Below are 16,899 nucleotides of genomic sequence, written 5' to 3'. Positions count from 1 at the left end.
TGGCCTCGACCTTCGTTCTACGTCTCCTTCTCAGGTGTAATCTAGGCACAGCCTTACCACCGCCAACATGTCGCATCTTCAACAGCAGCTGAAGAGCTTCAACGCTGGTGTTATGGACTATGCAGCCCGAATGCCCCAACAGCGTCGTTTCGTGCACAACGCCAACAACACTTCAGCGAGCAGTTCCCAGCTTCCCTCTTCTACGTCTACACCTACTCCAAGCGACGATGCGAGACGCAAACGGCACGATGCGGATATCGTTTACTCGCAGCCTGCCAATACCGGCACAGGAAAGGATATCATGACGCAAGTTGTCTTTGCCATCGAGCACATGAAGTCCAAGGGAGTCCCGCTCAAGTTTGCCGATATCGTCTCCTACTTGTCCCTTCAACATCGGGCCAACGACCAAGGCTATGTTCAAGCACTGCGGAGCATTCTGCAGATGCACGAGAAGGTCCAGTACGATCCCAGCGGCGCAAACGGCGAAGGCACTTTCAGCTTCCGTCCCCCGCACAACATCCGTACTGCCGAACAGCTCCTCCAGAAACTTCAGTCCCAGTCGACTGGTGCGGGAATGAGTGTGCGCGAGCTCCGGGAAGGTTGGCCCAACGTGGAGGACACGATCAATAAGCTCGAAAAGGAAGGCAAGCTGCTGGTCACTCGGAACAAGAAGGACGATCATGCCAAGATGGTTTGGGCCAATGATCCATCCTTGATTCAGCACTTTGATCCTGAGTTCCGTCAGATCTGGGAGAAGATCAAGGTTCCTGATCAGCAGGCTGTTAAGGAAGAGCTGGAAAAGGCGGGTATTTTACCTACCAACAAGAACAAGGTTGTCAAGGCCCGGCCGAAGATTGAGAACAAGAAGGTGAAGAAGCCACGGCGGAGTGGGAAGACCACCAACACTCACATGATGGGCGTTTTGAGAGATTATTCGCACCTCAAACGGTAGTGCTTGGTTTCGTCGCCTCCTGGTTTCGAAAAGTGTGCCACTGTCTTTTTGGCTTTCCTTTTGCTTGGGGCTTATATTGCATTATACTGGCGTTTGTAGGGGTATTAGACATGGGGTTGTTCAATGGTTACCTGTACACTTATATTAGCAAAATCGATACCCGGATAATTAAATGGTTATAGAGGCTTGTCCAGGTTTCTGGTTAGATGTTCTAATCTACTACTTTAGTAGGAATGAGTGACAATATCTAGCTATATTCAACATATGTATACATTCGATTGATGTCCAAGCCAAAAGCTATTAACTCTATTGACGAAGCCAACATCCCTACAACCGTGCACACTCCATCTAGTAAGTATATACACCCAGCCAATTTTCGAGTTGTTTTCCCCCTTGAATGCAACGAGGTCCATCCGGTCCCATGAGGTAAACCACGAAAGAGAGTGAATATAAAAGGTATGAAACAAGACAGTAGAAAGCACGCATGTGTTAAGATGCTCCAACAAGAACAATATGGAACAAGAAGGCATGCAAGAGAGGCGACGAAGAAAAGAAATCATGTATGAAGAATCAATCAACACTCACTCACTCTCACTCAGTGTCCATTAACGGCAGCAGCACCCTCCACCTTCTCAACATACTCCACCAGATCCTCAATCGTACACACCTTGATCCCCCACTTCTTGCCAAATCTCAAACACCCATCCCGTCTCATCATCCCATTGTTGCCTCCAATCTCCGGAACCCCCTGGACGACCTCTCCATCCTCCACAAGTTCCGCGATGACACCCGCCTGCGTCTTGCCTGCCAACCGACAGAACTCCACTGCCGCCTCAGTATGTCCCTTGCGCTCCCTGACACCTCCGGGTTTAGCCTGTAGCGGAATCACATGGCCGGGTCGTCGCAGATCCGCTGCCGTGGAGGTGGGAGATCCCAAGATCCGACAGGCAAGGGCGCGGTCCTGTGCCGAGATACCTGTTGTTATGGAGGGATCAGCTGCGTCGACGGAGACGGTATATGCGGTTCCCTTGGGATCGGCGTTCTCGGTAACCATTTGGGGGAGGGCGAGTCGGGCGGCTATTTCGGGGGTGACAGGGGCGCAGATCAGCCCACTGCTCATTCATCGTTAGCATAGATGATCTTGTTGAGTAACATTTGATATGCTGGTGGGGGGTGGGGGAGATGGGGGTTTCACCTTGTGTGGCGAACTAGGAAGGCCATTTGCGCCGGAGTGATGGAGTCGGCGGCGATGATGAGATCGCCTTCATTTTCGCGGTCTTGATCATCGAGCACGATGATGAATTCACCGTTCTCTAGTGAATTGGTGTGATTGTTAGTTATATGGGTGTAGTATGTATGTGTCATGGGTGTGGTGGGATGGATTTGCCCCGCGCCGGCGCGGGTGGGAGGTTCTGGAGCTGGGTGACTCACTGAAGGCTGCTATTGTGTCCTCAATAGAGTCGAATTGAAGGGTTGGGTCCGAAGGAGAATGCATGTTGGCTGGTGGTTCGGGTTTGGTTGTCTTGTATGAAGGAGGTGGTTGTCTTGGAGAATTGTTCCCCTCGTTGCTTTGCGGAATTGGAGGCGGGGCTGAGGGAATGGCTAAATGCTACCTTGAAGGTAACTGGATCCTCTGTTGGAATGGGGAGATCGGGAGGTTTGGAATTGATGGTGCTGTCCACGAATTGAACCGAGTTTAGGTGCGAAACCTCGAGGGTTTATAACAATTGCGCCGAGTACACTGTGCTTTGCGATTCCGTCGCGATCCTTAAGTGGGATGACTGTATTTCCGGGGCGGAGACTCGGAGACTCGGATTCGGAGGACGCGGGGAGGGGAGGACAGAGGGAATGGGATTTCGCCCTTACTTTTGGAATGAGGTAATTGAAGAAGCTGTTTATGGGATATGGTAGAAATTATGTGTAACTGAAAGCAAAGAAGTAGAAGCGGAGCCCTTCAAAGAGACCGAGAGAATGGGAAGGAAAGGCAAAACCCGTGGGGGCTCACTAATGGTTTGTCAGAAGCCAGTCATCGCGGCAGGCCGAGGCCGTTGGAGATTCTCGCCGCACCCGAAAACAGTGGAACTAGGCAATTCATCGGACAAACGTAAGGGGCAAACGGCCAGAAGACAGAGTGTAATCTTGTATATCTGATCTAAATAGGATCACTCGCAGGTTCTATCTAAGCACAAGGGTATCGCTACCATAACATCAAGCCCGAACTGGCGGTATATTAAACCAAACCAACGAATCATGCATGAAGGGGTACGTGCAGAATCTTGAAAAGCCAAGTATGCGTTAATCAGATGCGCTTCATCTATTTCACTGGAGGAAAACATCATCCTCAAATCACAGCCCCAGGCCCCCCATCCGTCTCACTTCGTCGGCCTGCCTCTCCAGTGCCCTGCGCATCATCGTGGCATATTCATCTTCCCGCCGACGTAGCTCCCGCCGTTTGTTCCGTCGCTCTTCACGCTCCGCTTCCCCGATATTTCCATCCAGAGTTATAGCATCATCTTCTTCGTCCGAATCTGGACCCATGTCCGGGAGGTTCGAGAAATGGACGCGTCCGATGTGTTCTCCTGTCCAGACAAGTAGTTCATCACCTGTCAAGCTGCCGCCGGTTGGGAGAATCTTTCGAGCAACTTCACCCTCGCTGCGAGACCGCGATAGGCTACCCCATAATCCGAATGACTGTTCTTCCTCTTCACCGTTGGTATCAGTGTTGCTTCCCAAATGAGTGGACGTTTCCCCATTGCGCTGTGGGTAGTATCTTCGCTGCGGTTGATATGAATTAATGTTCAGGCGCCGAACTTCGGAACGTCCATCACGCTCAACCCATTTGATATTGCCGTCTGCATCGGAGTAGACAATTCGGGTCCCGTGTGATTCGACTGAGAGCACCTTGGATCTAGCGACACTCTGCCGATTTTGGTACACTGTAGACAGGTTGGACGAGCAGCCCGAGGGATCGCTCTTGGCGTTGGTGTTGGAGGGCGTGAGATTGTAGAGCTCAAGAGAACCCCGCCCTTTGTAGTCACCGCAGGCCACCAATTTGTGGGATGCGGGAAATTCAGAGTTGGGAGAGACAGGGAATCGCGGCGCCGGAACTGCAGCAAGACCGCAGAGTTGACCACCAGAATGAATTGTGTTCTGAAGCCGTGGGAAAAAGCGACGGTCATACTGTAAGATGCTTGGAAAACGGCCAGCGAGGAAGATCGAGTTCACGTGCGGTGCGGGAGGGTGTAGAAGCGAGAGAGGTCCTGGTTGGAATAAGGGTGCATAGTTGTCACTGTTCTTTGAGAGATCAGGGCTTCGTATCCGGTGCGGGGGTTGTCCGTTCGGTTGTAGCTGCAAAAGGGGTGAATCGGGCGGAGAATAGATCTCAGATTTGGGGACTAGCGAGACGGTCGGCTCTTCACAGCGTAGAGTGATAGCCTCCTGCTCCTCCGTCGCTGACATTCTGCCATCGTAGATGTGAAGACTCAAAGTGGTAGCCACCGTCAACGGTACAGAATAATCCGTCTCCTGGGACAAGGCAAAAACGGACCAAGGGAAGCGTTGTTGGGAAATAACAGTGAGACTTTCGAGATCTACCTCGTTTAGAATATTCCCGACAGCCAGGTAAGCCCTCCGACGCATAGAGTCTACGCTCACACATTCTCCGAGATTCACGAATTCCAAGGCTTGCTTTGCTCCAGAGTTGTCTCGTCTGCCAAACCGGTTGGCCATCAATATCCCCGGCGAGCTGACTCCAAGAACCTTACCCTTGGTGCTCTGGGATCCAATCGAATGCGAGTGGTTGAGATCCCAAATGCAGACACTACCGTCATCCAGGGGCGCAACGACTTTGTTCTGTCGAGCAGTACTCCAGTCCCGGAGCAGTCCCATTCCTTTGACCTCTCGGTATTCCCTTTTCCCACCCTGTGATTCCCTGGTAAAGGGCTGCTGCATCCAACTCAGTGAAATCGGGCCATTTCGAGCAATGTACTCCGAGTACCAGTTCACCTCCTCCCCTTCGTAAGACGGGTCCCACGACGCCGCCGCTCTGGATCTTTGCCCATAGGACGGCGTTTGATCCAAGCCGCTTGATTTACTGTCTCCGAGCCCGGACGCGCCTGGCTGTATCAGCGATCGAAGCGAAGTTTGGCCTAATGAGCTGAGGGAAGCCGTGGAGTTGGTAAGCAGGCTCTCGGAGGTCTTGTTGGTAGCGGAACGCAAGGCTCCGGAAGCGCTCCATGACTCTTCGAAGCAGTGGAGTCTCCAGAGATTGTTATCCCGGGCCACGGAGAATAGCCGCCTCGAGACGGACTGAAGTTGTACCCGCTCGTGTGGGGTGAGATCTAAGGGTGCGTCAGCTAATGCTAATGAAGGTCTAGCACATGGCATGAAACCGGTGATGTGGGGTAACCTGGACCCTGGAAGAAATGGGGGCAAACAGCGTACAGTCAATAATCTCGCAGAGGATCTCTACGGGGAGTTTCTCCATGGGTGAGACTGGGAAAAGAGAACCATTGAGGGCCAACGGGTCTGACTCATTTAGCTTGTGCGACGGAGGGTGTAAGCAAAGGCCATAACTGTTTCTTGGGGATGAAGCTCCATTTTATCCCCCCACAATCCGCAATCTAGACCGTCGTCACGTGGGGGATGCGCAGGCCGACAAGCAACAATTCAGTCTAGCATCGCCGATCAACACTTCACACGTAACTGATAAAAAACTGCTAAGGCATATAGAAAGGCTTATGTGGCTTACGTAGTTTGGTCTAGAAGTTCAATTGAATTATTCTGCCCTGTAACCTAAAAGCTCTTGTTGCATTTGGAATGGCCGGATACTACATTCCAGCGCTATCATAGGCGGATTACTAGTCCTATATATAGCAAAGTTACACCGCACGGATTCTTGATGATTCTTGAAATTTCCGAAGGCCTTCCATTCTCTTGACACTCATTCGAGTCAAAACACTAATATCAACTAAGAGCCAGAACCTGATAGGCAGCTAAAACCGTTTCCTTCCCTACCCAATCCTTACCCAACCGTCATAAATGGCATTACTCGTACATTAACCGTCAGATGCGACACCAGGCAATAACAGCAATAATATAGGCGCCTGGTCGAGGTGCATAAGCAGGTATCCTGGCTGTATTCTAGCAGTCAGGCTTGTAGACGGCGTCCTTGCAAAGCACGGCCACCTTCTTAAAGAAACGCCGCCATTCCAGCGGATCGCCCTTCACCTTCATGAACTCGATTTCAAATAGGCCCTCGGAGACACATTCGATCAAGACCTTACCCTGCAGAGTGCACATCCTCCCATCCCGAGTTACGATACGAAGCATTGCGGAAGTGTCCCCTGCGGAAACGGCGGGCACGGCGGGAACCGGAACTCCTAAACGATGCAAAGCCTCGCAGATGAGAGGAACTAGGATCTTGAGCTCCCACGTAGAGAAGAATCGTGTCATGGGAAGAGAAGGCACAATATCATGGAATCGCTGGGCTTTCTGCGTCCGACTCAGGGGCACGGACGGATGAGGCGAGAATTGTGACATTGACGGCTCATCCTCTAGATGGTCGAGGGCCGACATGTCGTCGGCAGAGAATGGTCGCCCCAGGGGTTGTGTTGATGAGAAAGCATCCGCCACTTGCGGGGTATCCCAGTCGACCAGCATATCAGTCCTCGGCATCTCCGGCTGCGTTGATGAAATTCTTTGTTCAGCATCAATCCCATCACCCAGATCGATATCCATTCGACCCCCACCAAAACTACCCCCATGGGGTTGAGCGAAAGGATCTTGGGAAAAGTCGATATGGAGTGACTCGAACATGGTTGTAGCTAAGTTGATCGGATCCCTTAATGTGCCATTTCGGGATAGGTATTTGTTCGGTCGGGTATACCAGGGATGTCTCCGAACGTCCTCCAGGGAAAAGCGGTTAGAGGGGTCGATGTTCAGCATTCCACGTAGTAGCGAAAGAGTCTCTATAGGCAATTGCTGCCAAAGCTCATCGGATGTGCGTCCATTTGTTGCGAGGTATTCCTGAAATTCGTAACTCGTCTCTGTCGGACTATCCCACGGGGTGTTTCCAGCCAAGAGGACGAACAGGACGATTCCGCAGGACCAGATGTCCACTAGATCGGGTCGGTAGCCTGCACCTTTCATCATATGTTTGCTACTGCAAGATATCACTTCGGGTGCAATATATGGAGGACTCCCACAGAAAGTTGTAGACAACTTCGTCACGCCCTTGTACTCGAATAACGTGGCTAGCCCAAAGTCTGCGATTTTCAGGTTTCCGTCGGCTGTCAAGAGCATATTCTCCGGCTTGATGTCGCGGTGGCCCACGCCCTTCGAATGCATATAACCCACGGCACTTATCAGTTGCGAGAAGTATACATGCGCGATGTCCTCGCCGACACCCTCGTCAGCCTCGATCTTGTCGAACAGATCGCCACCCTCGGCCAACTCCATCGCGATCCAACGCCAGATGTCATCTTCCCCAGTTTGGAAGAATGAGATTATATTATTATGATCTCCGATATGCTTGTGGACTGTCGCCTCCATTTGTAGCTGACGCGGGCTGACCTTTCCATGGCGGGCGGCGTACTCTTTGTGGATGAACTTGACTGCGAAAACGGGATTGTCTGTGTAGGTGGGGACGGCCTTCTTGATGCTGCACCGTAATTCTTCGTCAGCAAGTGCTTGAGGTTTCAAACATCAAGGCACAATCGATGAAGTCAATCTTACCAAGCGTAAGCACCCTGCCCAATTGTTTTGGAAACGATGCGAAAAGGCAAGTCATTCGGCAGCGGGGCCAGCTGAGAGTGGTGCATGTTGACGAAGATTCACGAGAAGGACCAAATATGACAGATCAACTGAGATTCACAGATCTTGTCATTTAGGGAGGGAAGTCAATATTGAGCCATGATCGTGTGACGAGTGGCGAGTATCAATGCAAGGGCGATGGAAGGAGAACGAAGCTGAAGAGAACGCGCTGGGCGGAACGCGAGAGCCACTTTATCCTCTTTGGGTAATCTGTTGATCGGCTGCCTGGCACAGCCTTTAGTGGATCCAACATGATGGATAGGGAGGAAGGGGGATATCTCGACAGAGAAATGGAATCAAAGATCAGTAAGACAGGAAAATAGTTGAAGTTATTTGACTTGAGCGAGGAATGCGAAGACCAGGAGAGATGCAGCTAGCTACGAGCATTATATCGACTAATTGACCGCCTGATCTGCCCTTCACTCAACACACTGGCCACGCTGCTTTTGCTGGCTCGATCTGGACCCGCAGCAGCCAATAATGAAGCCCAACTGAAGAGAAAAGATCCGGAGTCGCACCGAAACGACACCACAATTACGGAGTACTTTGTATGAACTTGCATGGACACCTGGCCAGTATTTCACTTAACCGAAAACAAAATTAGAAGAATTGGAGGAAAAATGGTGCATCATCACTTCTTCTCCTTACAAGAATCTTAGGGTTCTCATCACGGGAGATTCAGCAGAAAACTGAGTTTCGCGATGACAAAATGACTAGCGACTCACGATAACTTCCCAAGCGTGACGGATGAAGATGATCTGGACCGGTCATCTGGTGGAGCCCCAAAGAATCAGTTGGCGGCGGCGTTGCCGGGCGGATGGCCGAGTAAACAATGAAAGACCGAACATCCCCTCCATTATTGTCAACCGGACATGAACCCACTTTTATTCTTCCTCCCCCCCTGCTTTCTATCTCTCTAGGATTTTGAGCTTGACTACTTCAGTAATACTGGCAGACAACATTTTTCCATTCCTCCACCTTCTTTGCCCAACGTTCCATCAAGGCTTGTTCTGAGTTCACAGCATCCGGGGATTCATCGGGTGGGTCAATCCGCTTCCCCTCCAGCCAACTGTCCCGCTGCATTCGGAGCCAGCGTCATTCCAGACAAACCCTCTTCTTCTTCTTCCTCTTCCTCTTCCTTTCTCTTCCTACCGATTACGACGGTCCGTTCAACTCTACCTGGCATTCCTCCCATCCCGGAAACTCTCGTCATCGTCTCTTCCTCTTAAACCGACCGTTGCTTCCGCTATACCCCCGATCTCTTTACACTTCTTCATAATGGACTACAGCATGGAAGACACTCAGAACTCGGCTCCTGACGCCCACGAGGCGTCCAAGCTCAACTCGTCAGCCCAGAGAACCGACATTCAGAGCGTCACCAAACGGTTCGTACTACGATGCTGAATGCAGCTCCTTCAAATCACTCACATTTCCTCTGGAATCTTGCATACTGATTATCATTCTATCTCGCCAGCCTCCAAGCCGAGCTGATGCAGCTAATGCTCTCCCCCTCTCCGGGAATCTCGGCCTTCCCTGACGCCGACGGCAACCTCCTCTCCTGGACTGCCACTATCAGCGGACCGGCTGAAACTCCTTACGAAGGACTTACTTTCCGTCTTTCCTTTGCCTTCCCCAACAGCTACCCTTACGCTCCCCCTACTGTTCTATTCAAAACTCCCATCTACCACCCTAATGTCGACTTCTCCGGCCGTATCTGTCTGGACATCCTGAAGGACAAGTGGAGTGCCGTCTACAACGTGCAGAGTGTTCTCCTTAGTCTGCAGAGTCTGCTGGGTGAACCTAACAAGTAAGACGAAACCACATCGCAACGTTCCGACCGTTCATGCTAACAGCTACTTAGCGCGAGCCCTCTCAACGCCCAAGCTGCTGAGCTCTGGGACACCGACCAGGAAGAATACAAAAAACATGTTATGGCCCGGCACCGCGACATCGAAGACATCGAGTAATTGGTTCGTCTAGAACCGTCGTCGTCCGTTCGGTTGTTCCCGCAGACATGGGACGGACCGACTTGCATTGCATGAGATCGGGGTCTGTGCGTTTCATTTGGGGGCAACGGTTGCATGGTGCATTCTAATCTTCGTCGTAACGAAGTCATGAGTTCAGCACCGATGATTTTTTTCAGGAGTTTATGCGTTCGGGGAATTCTCGTTTGGGACCACAATTGGAATGGAAATACAGGAGCCCGCGCGTGTCCCGGGACAAATACCCTGCTTTGATTTGACAGTCGTTCTTATTATTACCTGCACATGATGTTGGGTTCGTTGGTAGCTATTACGTAGGCAGTCACTGAACAAAGAGATAGCTTCCATTGTATTTTTCGATCAATATAAGTGTTGATATTGTCTATACTAACCTAGTAGCAGAATACATAGGAGCTACTATTGCCATCGCCAGGGTGAAAAGTAACCCTGCCAACAATATATCCACCATAACCAGGACTATTAAGGCACGACAGGAAATTCTTTTGCGCTAGAAGAGTGTCCTCCACAAGCAAGCACAGCAAATACTGGTTAGTAAACAAATAAACAACCCATAATCCATTGTTCTATCGCTATTTACTCACCCCAAGGTTACTTTCCTAGATAGTACTTCGTGTCACGGAGTACACATAGTACTACATAGCTACAACTCCAACCCTCTACAATAAGTAGTCCTAGAAAGATAGCTGCTGCCCTAACTAACATCTCATCATCTCTTAATCCAATTTATTACGCTATGCTACAAAATTACATTTAATCCATAGCCCAGAGACCATTAAGAAAGTGAAAGCATCAGCACCTTCCTAAAGCAGGTGAAGAGCGGTAACGTCTTCCGGACTTGTCGAAGCCCCTCGAAGATCTTCCTCTTACATCTACTTTACACGCAAACAGACAGCTAGAAGAATGGCCAATCCAACGTTACTCCTTTTATCCTATTACTGCAGAGGATCAACTGCCATCCCAAACCGAACAACTGCAATACACAGCTCAATCAGGCACATTGTTGTATCTCTCACTTAGGTAAACATGGCGCTAGATCTACTACCCGCAGCACTCTAAATAGCAATCATTCCTGCAATCGCCGCGCTCATAAGTGTGCTGATCGCTCCTGTTATCATTGCACTAACCGCCACGCGAGATACATCTCCTGCCCGTTCGGGAGCCAGTTGTGCCAGAACTCCGATCTGGTTTCCTAGGGAGCCGATGTTCGCGAATCCGCAGAGGGCGTACGTGGCTATTAGTCTTGACCGCGGAGATAGAGTTTGGTATTGCGGGTCGGTTTGAAGGGCTGAGTATGCTATGAATTCGTTCTAACGGTTGCATCCCTTGTTAGGGGTAGGTTCTGGGTATCGGGGAATAAGCTTACCATCACAAGCTTCATGCCGATTAGTTGTGCTACTTTCAGGAGGTCACCATCCCGGGAAACACCCAAAAGGAAGGAAACAGGGTAGCAGATATATCCCATAATGAGTTGGATCGTCAAAGGAGGATCGTTTATATTCAGGTAGCGTCCCCACCAGGTGAGAAGACCGTTGGCTAGACCGACCAGAGAAATAATACAAAGTAGGTTGGCGGTGATCATGCCTGCGATTTTGATACCCATCCAGGCGCCATTGGCAAATGCATGAAGGGCGTTTGCGGCTTGATGCTCTTCGTCTTCCGGGACGGTGACATGGCCTGCTGTGAGGGTTTCCTCTTTTTCGGGCCAGCGTATCTTTGATGCTGCCAGGGAGGCGGGAATGCTCATGACGCAGGAAGATACAAGGGCTTGAGGATTGACGCCCATGCCGATGTATGCAATGAGACCAGAGCCGGCGATGGTGGCAAATCCAGAGGCCATAATTTGATGAATTTCTGCCATGGTCAGGTGCGGTACAAAGGGCCTTATAAGCATGGCTGATTCCCCCTGCCCGATGAACGGGGAGGCCGCTGCAACAACCGCTTCTGCCCCGGACACACGCATTGACCAGAAAAAGAATGTCGCAAATTTGCGAACGAACCATTGTAAGATGCCGGCGTGATATAGGAGCTGCACAAGAGATACGAAGAACATAATTACAGGGATAACACTGACGATGAACCATCCTTTGTGTTTCTCGGCCCAGCCTGTCTCGATGAGGAAGTCAACACCTTGCTCTGCGAACCCCAGTAGCTTCTGTGCTAGGGTGGATATGAAGTTAAAGATGTCGTATCCCGCCTGTGTCCGCAGGACAAATAGAGCCACAAGGAATTGAACCAACATGCCGACGATGACGGTATGCCAGACGATATTACTACGGTCCCGAGAGAAGAGCCATAGAATGAATAAGAAAACAATCAGCCCGAATAGGCTAACTGCTCTGTCGGCTCGCGTGTTTTCTGGTGTATCCGCAGAAACAAAACAGCCGAACATGATCACAGCAATTGTCATTATCGCTGCTCCTGGTATACGAAACCTTGAAGGCACATGGCTCACAATACGTGAGACGGTCTGTTTCCAGATCCAGTAAACCGGTGTGATGAGCACAGAGATGGGAAGATAGAGAAAAAGTATACGAAGTGTGATAGCCAGATAGACGAGAAAGGGGATCAACCATCCTAGGTCATCACGGTGAAGGATGAGCCCCGTGACCCACCACCTGGGGATTGGGAATAGGTGAGCTTGCAAATCTAAGGGGTTAAAAGTGTTGCAATCGAAGCTCACCCTGTGAAAAGTATCAGAATCCCAGCATATGCCACATGCCTGGAGTACCTTGACATGCAACGCCGATATTTTTGCCGAGGAGTGTGGCTTATGTCGGCTTCTTCGATATCATTTTGTTTGCCCTGATGTTCTTCTGTGGGTAGCTTCTTCATGTCTGGAAAACTGATATTATCGCCACGGGGGATTTCTGAGTTACCTGCATGAACACCTGCAGTCTCATTCGAATCGCTGCAAGCCTGTGACATGGTTGTGGTCTTCTGGCTAATTGCCAGGGCTTTCTCATCTGCCATCGTCTCTGCGGTACTAACTTCTCGGGGGGGAGACGGTGAGTTAGTCACGGATCCAAGGGATAAGATGATGTCCCATGGTGCATCTGCAGCCTCTCCTAAGGGATTTGCGGGGAAGAATGGCACGCGGACCGAAGGTGTCTTATGGTGGGCTTACAGTGAGACACGTCTGATCAAGAATTGATCAGACCTAAGCAGTTTATGTTGCTCCGGCCATAATCAAGCCTCGGGGTTGTACAACGTGGGTCAAAAAGCTCTATCGACGAGCAAGACGCATTATGCCAGGGATGAAGTCACGGCCACTCCGGCGGTCTAACCTTTATACTTTCCCATCCTTGTGTCACCTGGGACTTCTTCTGCTTGATGTTACTGGCTGTGTGTCCAGGGACGAGCATTTGTTGCGGGGAGTCCTCTTTCATCCAGGAAATTGTGCGGAGTAGTGTAAGTTTATTGATGACGACTGAGCAAACTGTTTTATCTTGCCTTCCGGCCATTAGCCTAGTCCTAACTCTTTGCATTAAAGGGGCTAACTAATATGCTTCTTGATGACATCTCTATGACCGGTCACATGGCTCACTATTGCATCGACTTGCAATGCTTTCCATGTTGAGTTGTAGCTCGAATACAGTCGGTCTGATTGGCCGGAAAAGGTGTGGTCTACGCCGTATCTTGGTTCTAGTATGCATGCTGCATCAGAACAATATTCCTGCAAATCCTGTGAATACTATTGCCTTACCATTTACAGTTTGCCTTTTTTTTTTTTTTTTTTTTTTTTTTCCCGATAACTGTTTCTGGTTCAGATTTTCATTTTGATGCAAACTCGGTTCTTGTGATGAACGTTTCTTTTGACTTTTATTCCCAAATCAATAGCAAAAAGATACAGGCTTCCTGCTTTTGACCTTCTTCGGATTCCTTTAGCATCGAAGAATGCGAGACCTATTTACCAGTGGGGTGCCACATGACAGAAAACATTCTACAATTGCTATAGATGTTCCATACGTTTGGCCATAACTCCTAATCATCCACCTGGCTGGCTACCATTGATCAGAACTCGGAGAAATATGACGTCCCAGCCAACGATTTTACCACAGAACCGTATAAGAGATCAGTACACTTGACTACTAAGGCCTCACAATGCTCTATGGAAAGCACTCCCAAGCAATAAAACAAGAAAATCACTAGCAGTTGATTGTCCGGTCTCCAGAAAACATTGGAATAAGCCGAATAGTTGTGTTTCCCGTTCAACTTGTCTGATTTCTCGACTCTCGAATGCTCGATGTGAGAACTATAGGTCCACGGCTAACAGTCCTGAAACAGTGCATGAGAAGAATCGAGGATGCATGGCCTGCAAGTACTGGGTTCGTGGTATCTTTGGCGTCTGGACGCCCAGATCGTAGGCAAATGGATTGATTACATGGATGATGGTATGGTCACATTCTCTTTCGCGAAACAGCACTCGACTACATTTGCTTCTATTAAATATCATTGTGGTGATTTTGGTTCCTACGACCTCTGCGGCAGTTATATATATTCATCCCCGACGCTAGTAATTGATACTGGAGAAGACGGCGAAACACTACTCGGCAGCAGGACGGACGCTACACTGGAACAGAGCCCAGACCTCATATGGAGTGTTTCCTGCGAGTTGCAATTAGTCTGAATGGCCTATTCCCGCATGCGGCCTGCGACGCTTGAAACGTTACATTGAGGGAGACGGCAAGCGGGTTGGAGCAAGGAAAGTCGTTGGACAGTGAGACGGGGATGTACAACCTGACTGCAAGACATGGATGGTACTAGATATATATTGCCGTTGACTACCACACTGCAGTACCAGCCTGGAGAGATTTCATTCAGCGGATCCAGGATTTATTGAAACGGAGAAGCCGATATATGATCAGTTGTGTGCGATACACAAGGCAGAGACTCCAAAAAGATCGACCGGTCGGTGCAGTGGACGCAACCGTTAGACTAACATCACCGACCGCATCGACATGTCCCTTTCAATTGAACACCAATTACAGCCGAACATTTTTGACTTGACTGGATCATAACGACGCGACAGACTGCTTGGGTGCAGGGAAGAAGAAGACAAAAAAGGTCGTGCCCGGGATCGAACCGGGATTGCTGGAATCAGAATCCAGAGTGATAACCATTACACTACACAACCTGTTGTTGTGATAGACGGGTTACTTTCTAGTCTTACAAGCCAAGAAATTCAGAGAATCAAGAAACAAGGTCGTGATATGACCTCATTGTTTTCGCCAACTCGAGGTACCTGAATCGACTCTACCCCGCAAATCTGTTTCACACGCTACAATATGCATAACCTGCACAACATGGAGCCGCAGTCGAATGAAGAGTGGCAAATTGAGGAAGGCATCCCCCAAGTTGAAGATCCATTTATCCAGCAATATCTGCGGGGTCGGAGTTCGCTTATTCTGGAAGAACAAAAGCAGCGGCATGGTGGGTAGTATCATGTTCAACATATCTACTTGGACTTGGCTAATCAACGATACTAGATAGCAATCTGACCAAGGCTTTACCGCCTACAGCTGCTAGAGCTTGCAATATTGTCGCCAGAATCCGCGACCGGGAGCTACATCAGCTTTCTTCTCTGTCAGGTTTAGATGATGCTCGCTTTCCCGAGGCCAAGTCCCTGGATTGGGATAGGGTGCAGCAGACAAAGCTGTGGAGAATCATCAAGGCGATGCCTAAAGGATCTTTGTTGCATGCTCCGTTACATGCCATGATCAATGCGGACTTTTTAATCGATGTGGCGTTCACTACCCCGGGATTGTGTGTCTTTGCGACGCAGCCTTTGCTATCTGAGGATGACTTGGAAGAGAAGCTATTCGCCTTCCAATACTCGTTGGCGGCGTCAAAAGACTTGGAAGTCAGACCTACTGTGTGGTCGTCTGCGTACGAGCCCTCAAGTCCTATCCCACTGAAAAAGGCAGCCTCTTCTTTCCCGTATGGGGGAGAGAATGGGTTTCGTGACTGGCTGCGAAGCCGATGTATCCCTCAAGCGGGGCGTGCGAATTATCATAGCCGTGCGATGCCGATCGTGAGTTCTCTGCTCAGCTATGAGCCTATCCTGCGGGCATGCTTGCGACATGTATTTGCTCGACTTTGGAGCGATGGGATCAAATACGTGGAGTTCAGAACGACTTTTACATTCCCATATCGCAAGGAAGGGAAGGATATTCCCGAAGAAGGCCATAGCGATTGGTGCCACGTGTTTCAGGAAGAGCTTGCACGTTTCCAAGGGACGCAGGAAGGGCAAGGGTTTTACGGAGCGCGGATTATATGGGCCTGTCCCCGCTCATTGTCGAAGCGAGACATTGTCGAGAACATGAAAGATTGCATTCTGGCAAAGTATGATTATCCCGATACGATTTGCGGATTTGATATGATAGTGGATAAGGATGATCAGCACCCGCTCACTGATCTGGTTCCCATACTATTCTGGTTTCGCAAAGAGTGTTCTGCAGAGGGCTTGGATATCTCTTTCTGCTTCCACGCTGGCGAATCCCTGAGAAATGGGGGAGATCAAGGTTTGTTCGATGCTATTCTGTTGGGCGCGCGGAGGATATGCCAAGGGCTCTCGCTCAGCCAACATCCATTACTGATCGAGCTGATCAAGGAGAAAAAAATCCTGATTGAGTGCAGCCCGCTCTCAGATGAGATCCTTGGACTCACCGACAGTATTCAAACGCATCCTCTACCTGTCTTATTAGCCCGTGGTGTTCCTGTATCTCTTGGTATTAACGCTCCGGGCCTGCTCGGCGAACCAAACGACCTGACCCGACAGTTCTGGCAAGCAGTTCAAGGGATTGACAGCATGGGTCTTACGGGCCTTGCAATGATGGTGGAGAACTCCATCCGGTGGAGCTGCTACCAAGACCAGCCATCGGCGGAGTGGCAGTCCGATCTTCGGGAAGGGATCTTGGGGGAGGGGACGAAGGCTAGCCGTTTGCAGGAATGGTATGCAGAGTTTGAGAGATTTTGCCAGTGGGTTACAGAGGAATTTGCGGAGGCGGAAGGTGAAGAGCAAGACTGAATTATTCCACATTCCACCCATAGTGTATCCGTCAACAGCCATGCCCCAAAGTTGCATTAAATCTTCATAATGAAGGGGTACGCTTAGTAATGGTATAGCGGTAT

At 49.9% G+C, this 16,899-nt stretch overlaps 7 protein-coding genes and 1 non-coding gene across 8 annotated transcripts; 3 read left to right on the top strand and 5 right to left on the bottom strand.

Moving 5' to 3' along the window:
• Window positions 1-67: 67 nt before the first annotated feature.
• Window positions 68-952, top strand: AKAW2_51831A (transcription factor TFIIE subunit TFA2; the record flags this gene model as incomplete). Its single annotated transcript, XM_041691804.1, has 1 exon — window positions 68-952. The coding sequence occupies one exon, from the start codon at window positions 68-70 to the stop codon at window positions 950-952; it is 885 nt and encodes a 294-aa protein (XP_041545252.1).
• A 595-nt stretch (window positions 953-1,547) lies between these two features.
• RIB3 (3,4-dihydroxy-2-butanone-4-phosphate synthase RIB3) lies at window positions 1,548-2,447 on the bottom strand (the record flags this gene model as incomplete). Its single annotated transcript, XM_041691803.1, has 3 exons — window positions 1,548-2,064; window positions 2,148-2,265; window positions 2,384-2,447. The coding sequence occupies 3 exons, from the start codon at window positions 2,445-2,447 to the stop codon at window positions 1,548-1,550; spliced, it is 699 nt and encodes a 232-aa protein (XP_041545251.1).
• An 851-nt stretch (window positions 2,448-3,298) lies between these two features.
• On the bottom strand, window positions 3,299-5,438 carry AKAW2_51829S (uncharacterized protein; the record flags this gene model as incomplete). Its single annotated transcript, XM_041691802.1, has 2 exons — window positions 3,299-5,292; window positions 5,396-5,438. 2 exons carry the CDS (start codon window positions 5,436-5,438, stop codon window positions 3,299-3,301), a joined length of 2,037 nt encoding a protein of 678 aa, XP_041545250.1.
• A 656-nt stretch (window positions 5,439-6,094) lies between these two features.
• On the bottom strand, window positions 6,095-7,504 carry CHK1 (putative serine/threonine protein kinase; the record flags this gene model as incomplete). The annotated part of the gene is made up of 1 exon (XM_041691800.1): window positions 6,095-7,504. The coding sequence occupies one exon, from the start codon at window positions 7,502-7,504 to the stop codon at window positions 6,095-6,097; it is 1,410 nt and encodes a 469-aa protein (XP_041545249.1).
• A 1,539-nt stretch (window positions 7,505-9,043) lies between these two features.
• UBC11 (putative ubiquitin conjugating enzyme (UbcK)) lies at window positions 9,044-9,732 on the top strand (the record flags this gene model as incomplete). The annotated part of the gene is made up of 3 exons (XM_041691799.1): window positions 9,044-9,150; window positions 9,240-9,572; window positions 9,627-9,732. The coding sequence occupies 3 exons, from the start codon at window positions 9,044-9,046 to the stop codon at window positions 9,730-9,732; spliced, it is 546 nt and encodes a 181-aa protein (XP_041545248.1).
• A 1,088-nt stretch (window positions 9,733-10,820) lies between these two features.
• On the bottom strand, window positions 10,821-12,738 carry AKAW2_51826S (NupC/NupG family nucleoside CNT transporter; the record flags this gene model as incomplete). The annotated part of the gene is made up of 3 exons (XM_041691798.1): window positions 10,821-11,075; window positions 11,132-12,383; window positions 12,449-12,738. The coding sequence occupies 3 exons, from the start codon at window positions 12,736-12,738 to the stop codon at window positions 10,821-10,823; spliced, it is 1,797 nt and encodes a 598-aa protein (XP_041545247.1).
• Window positions 12,739-14,830: 2,092 nt separating this feature from the next.
• AKAW2_t50024S lies at window positions 14,831-14,902 on the bottom strand. Its single transcript has one exon. It is a non-coding gene; the product is annotated as a tRNA-Gln (tRNA).
• A 169-nt stretch (window positions 14,903-15,071) lies between these two features.
• AKAW2_51825A (putative CECR1 family adenosine deaminase) lies at window positions 15,072-16,795 on the top strand (the record flags this gene model as incomplete). The annotated part of the gene is made up of 2 exons (XM_041691797.1): window positions 15,072-15,198; window positions 15,255-16,795. 2 exons carry the CDS (start codon window positions 15,072-15,074, stop codon window positions 16,793-16,795), a joined length of 1,668 nt encoding a protein of 555 aa, XP_041545246.1.
• Window positions 16,796-16,899: the final 104 nt, after the last annotated feature.

This window comes from Aspergillus luchuensis, chromosome 5 (assembly GCF_016861625.1).
Source record: "Aspergillus luchuensis IFO 4308 DNA, chromosome 5, nearly complete sequence".
In the NCBI taxonomy this organism is placed as follows: Eukaryota; Fungi; Ascomycota; class Eurotiomycetes; order Eurotiales; family Aspergillaceae; genus Aspergillus; species Aspergillus luchuensis.
The sequence above is the reverse complement of the archived record's forward strand: the minus strand, read 5'-3'. Positions and strand labels throughout refer to the sequence as shown.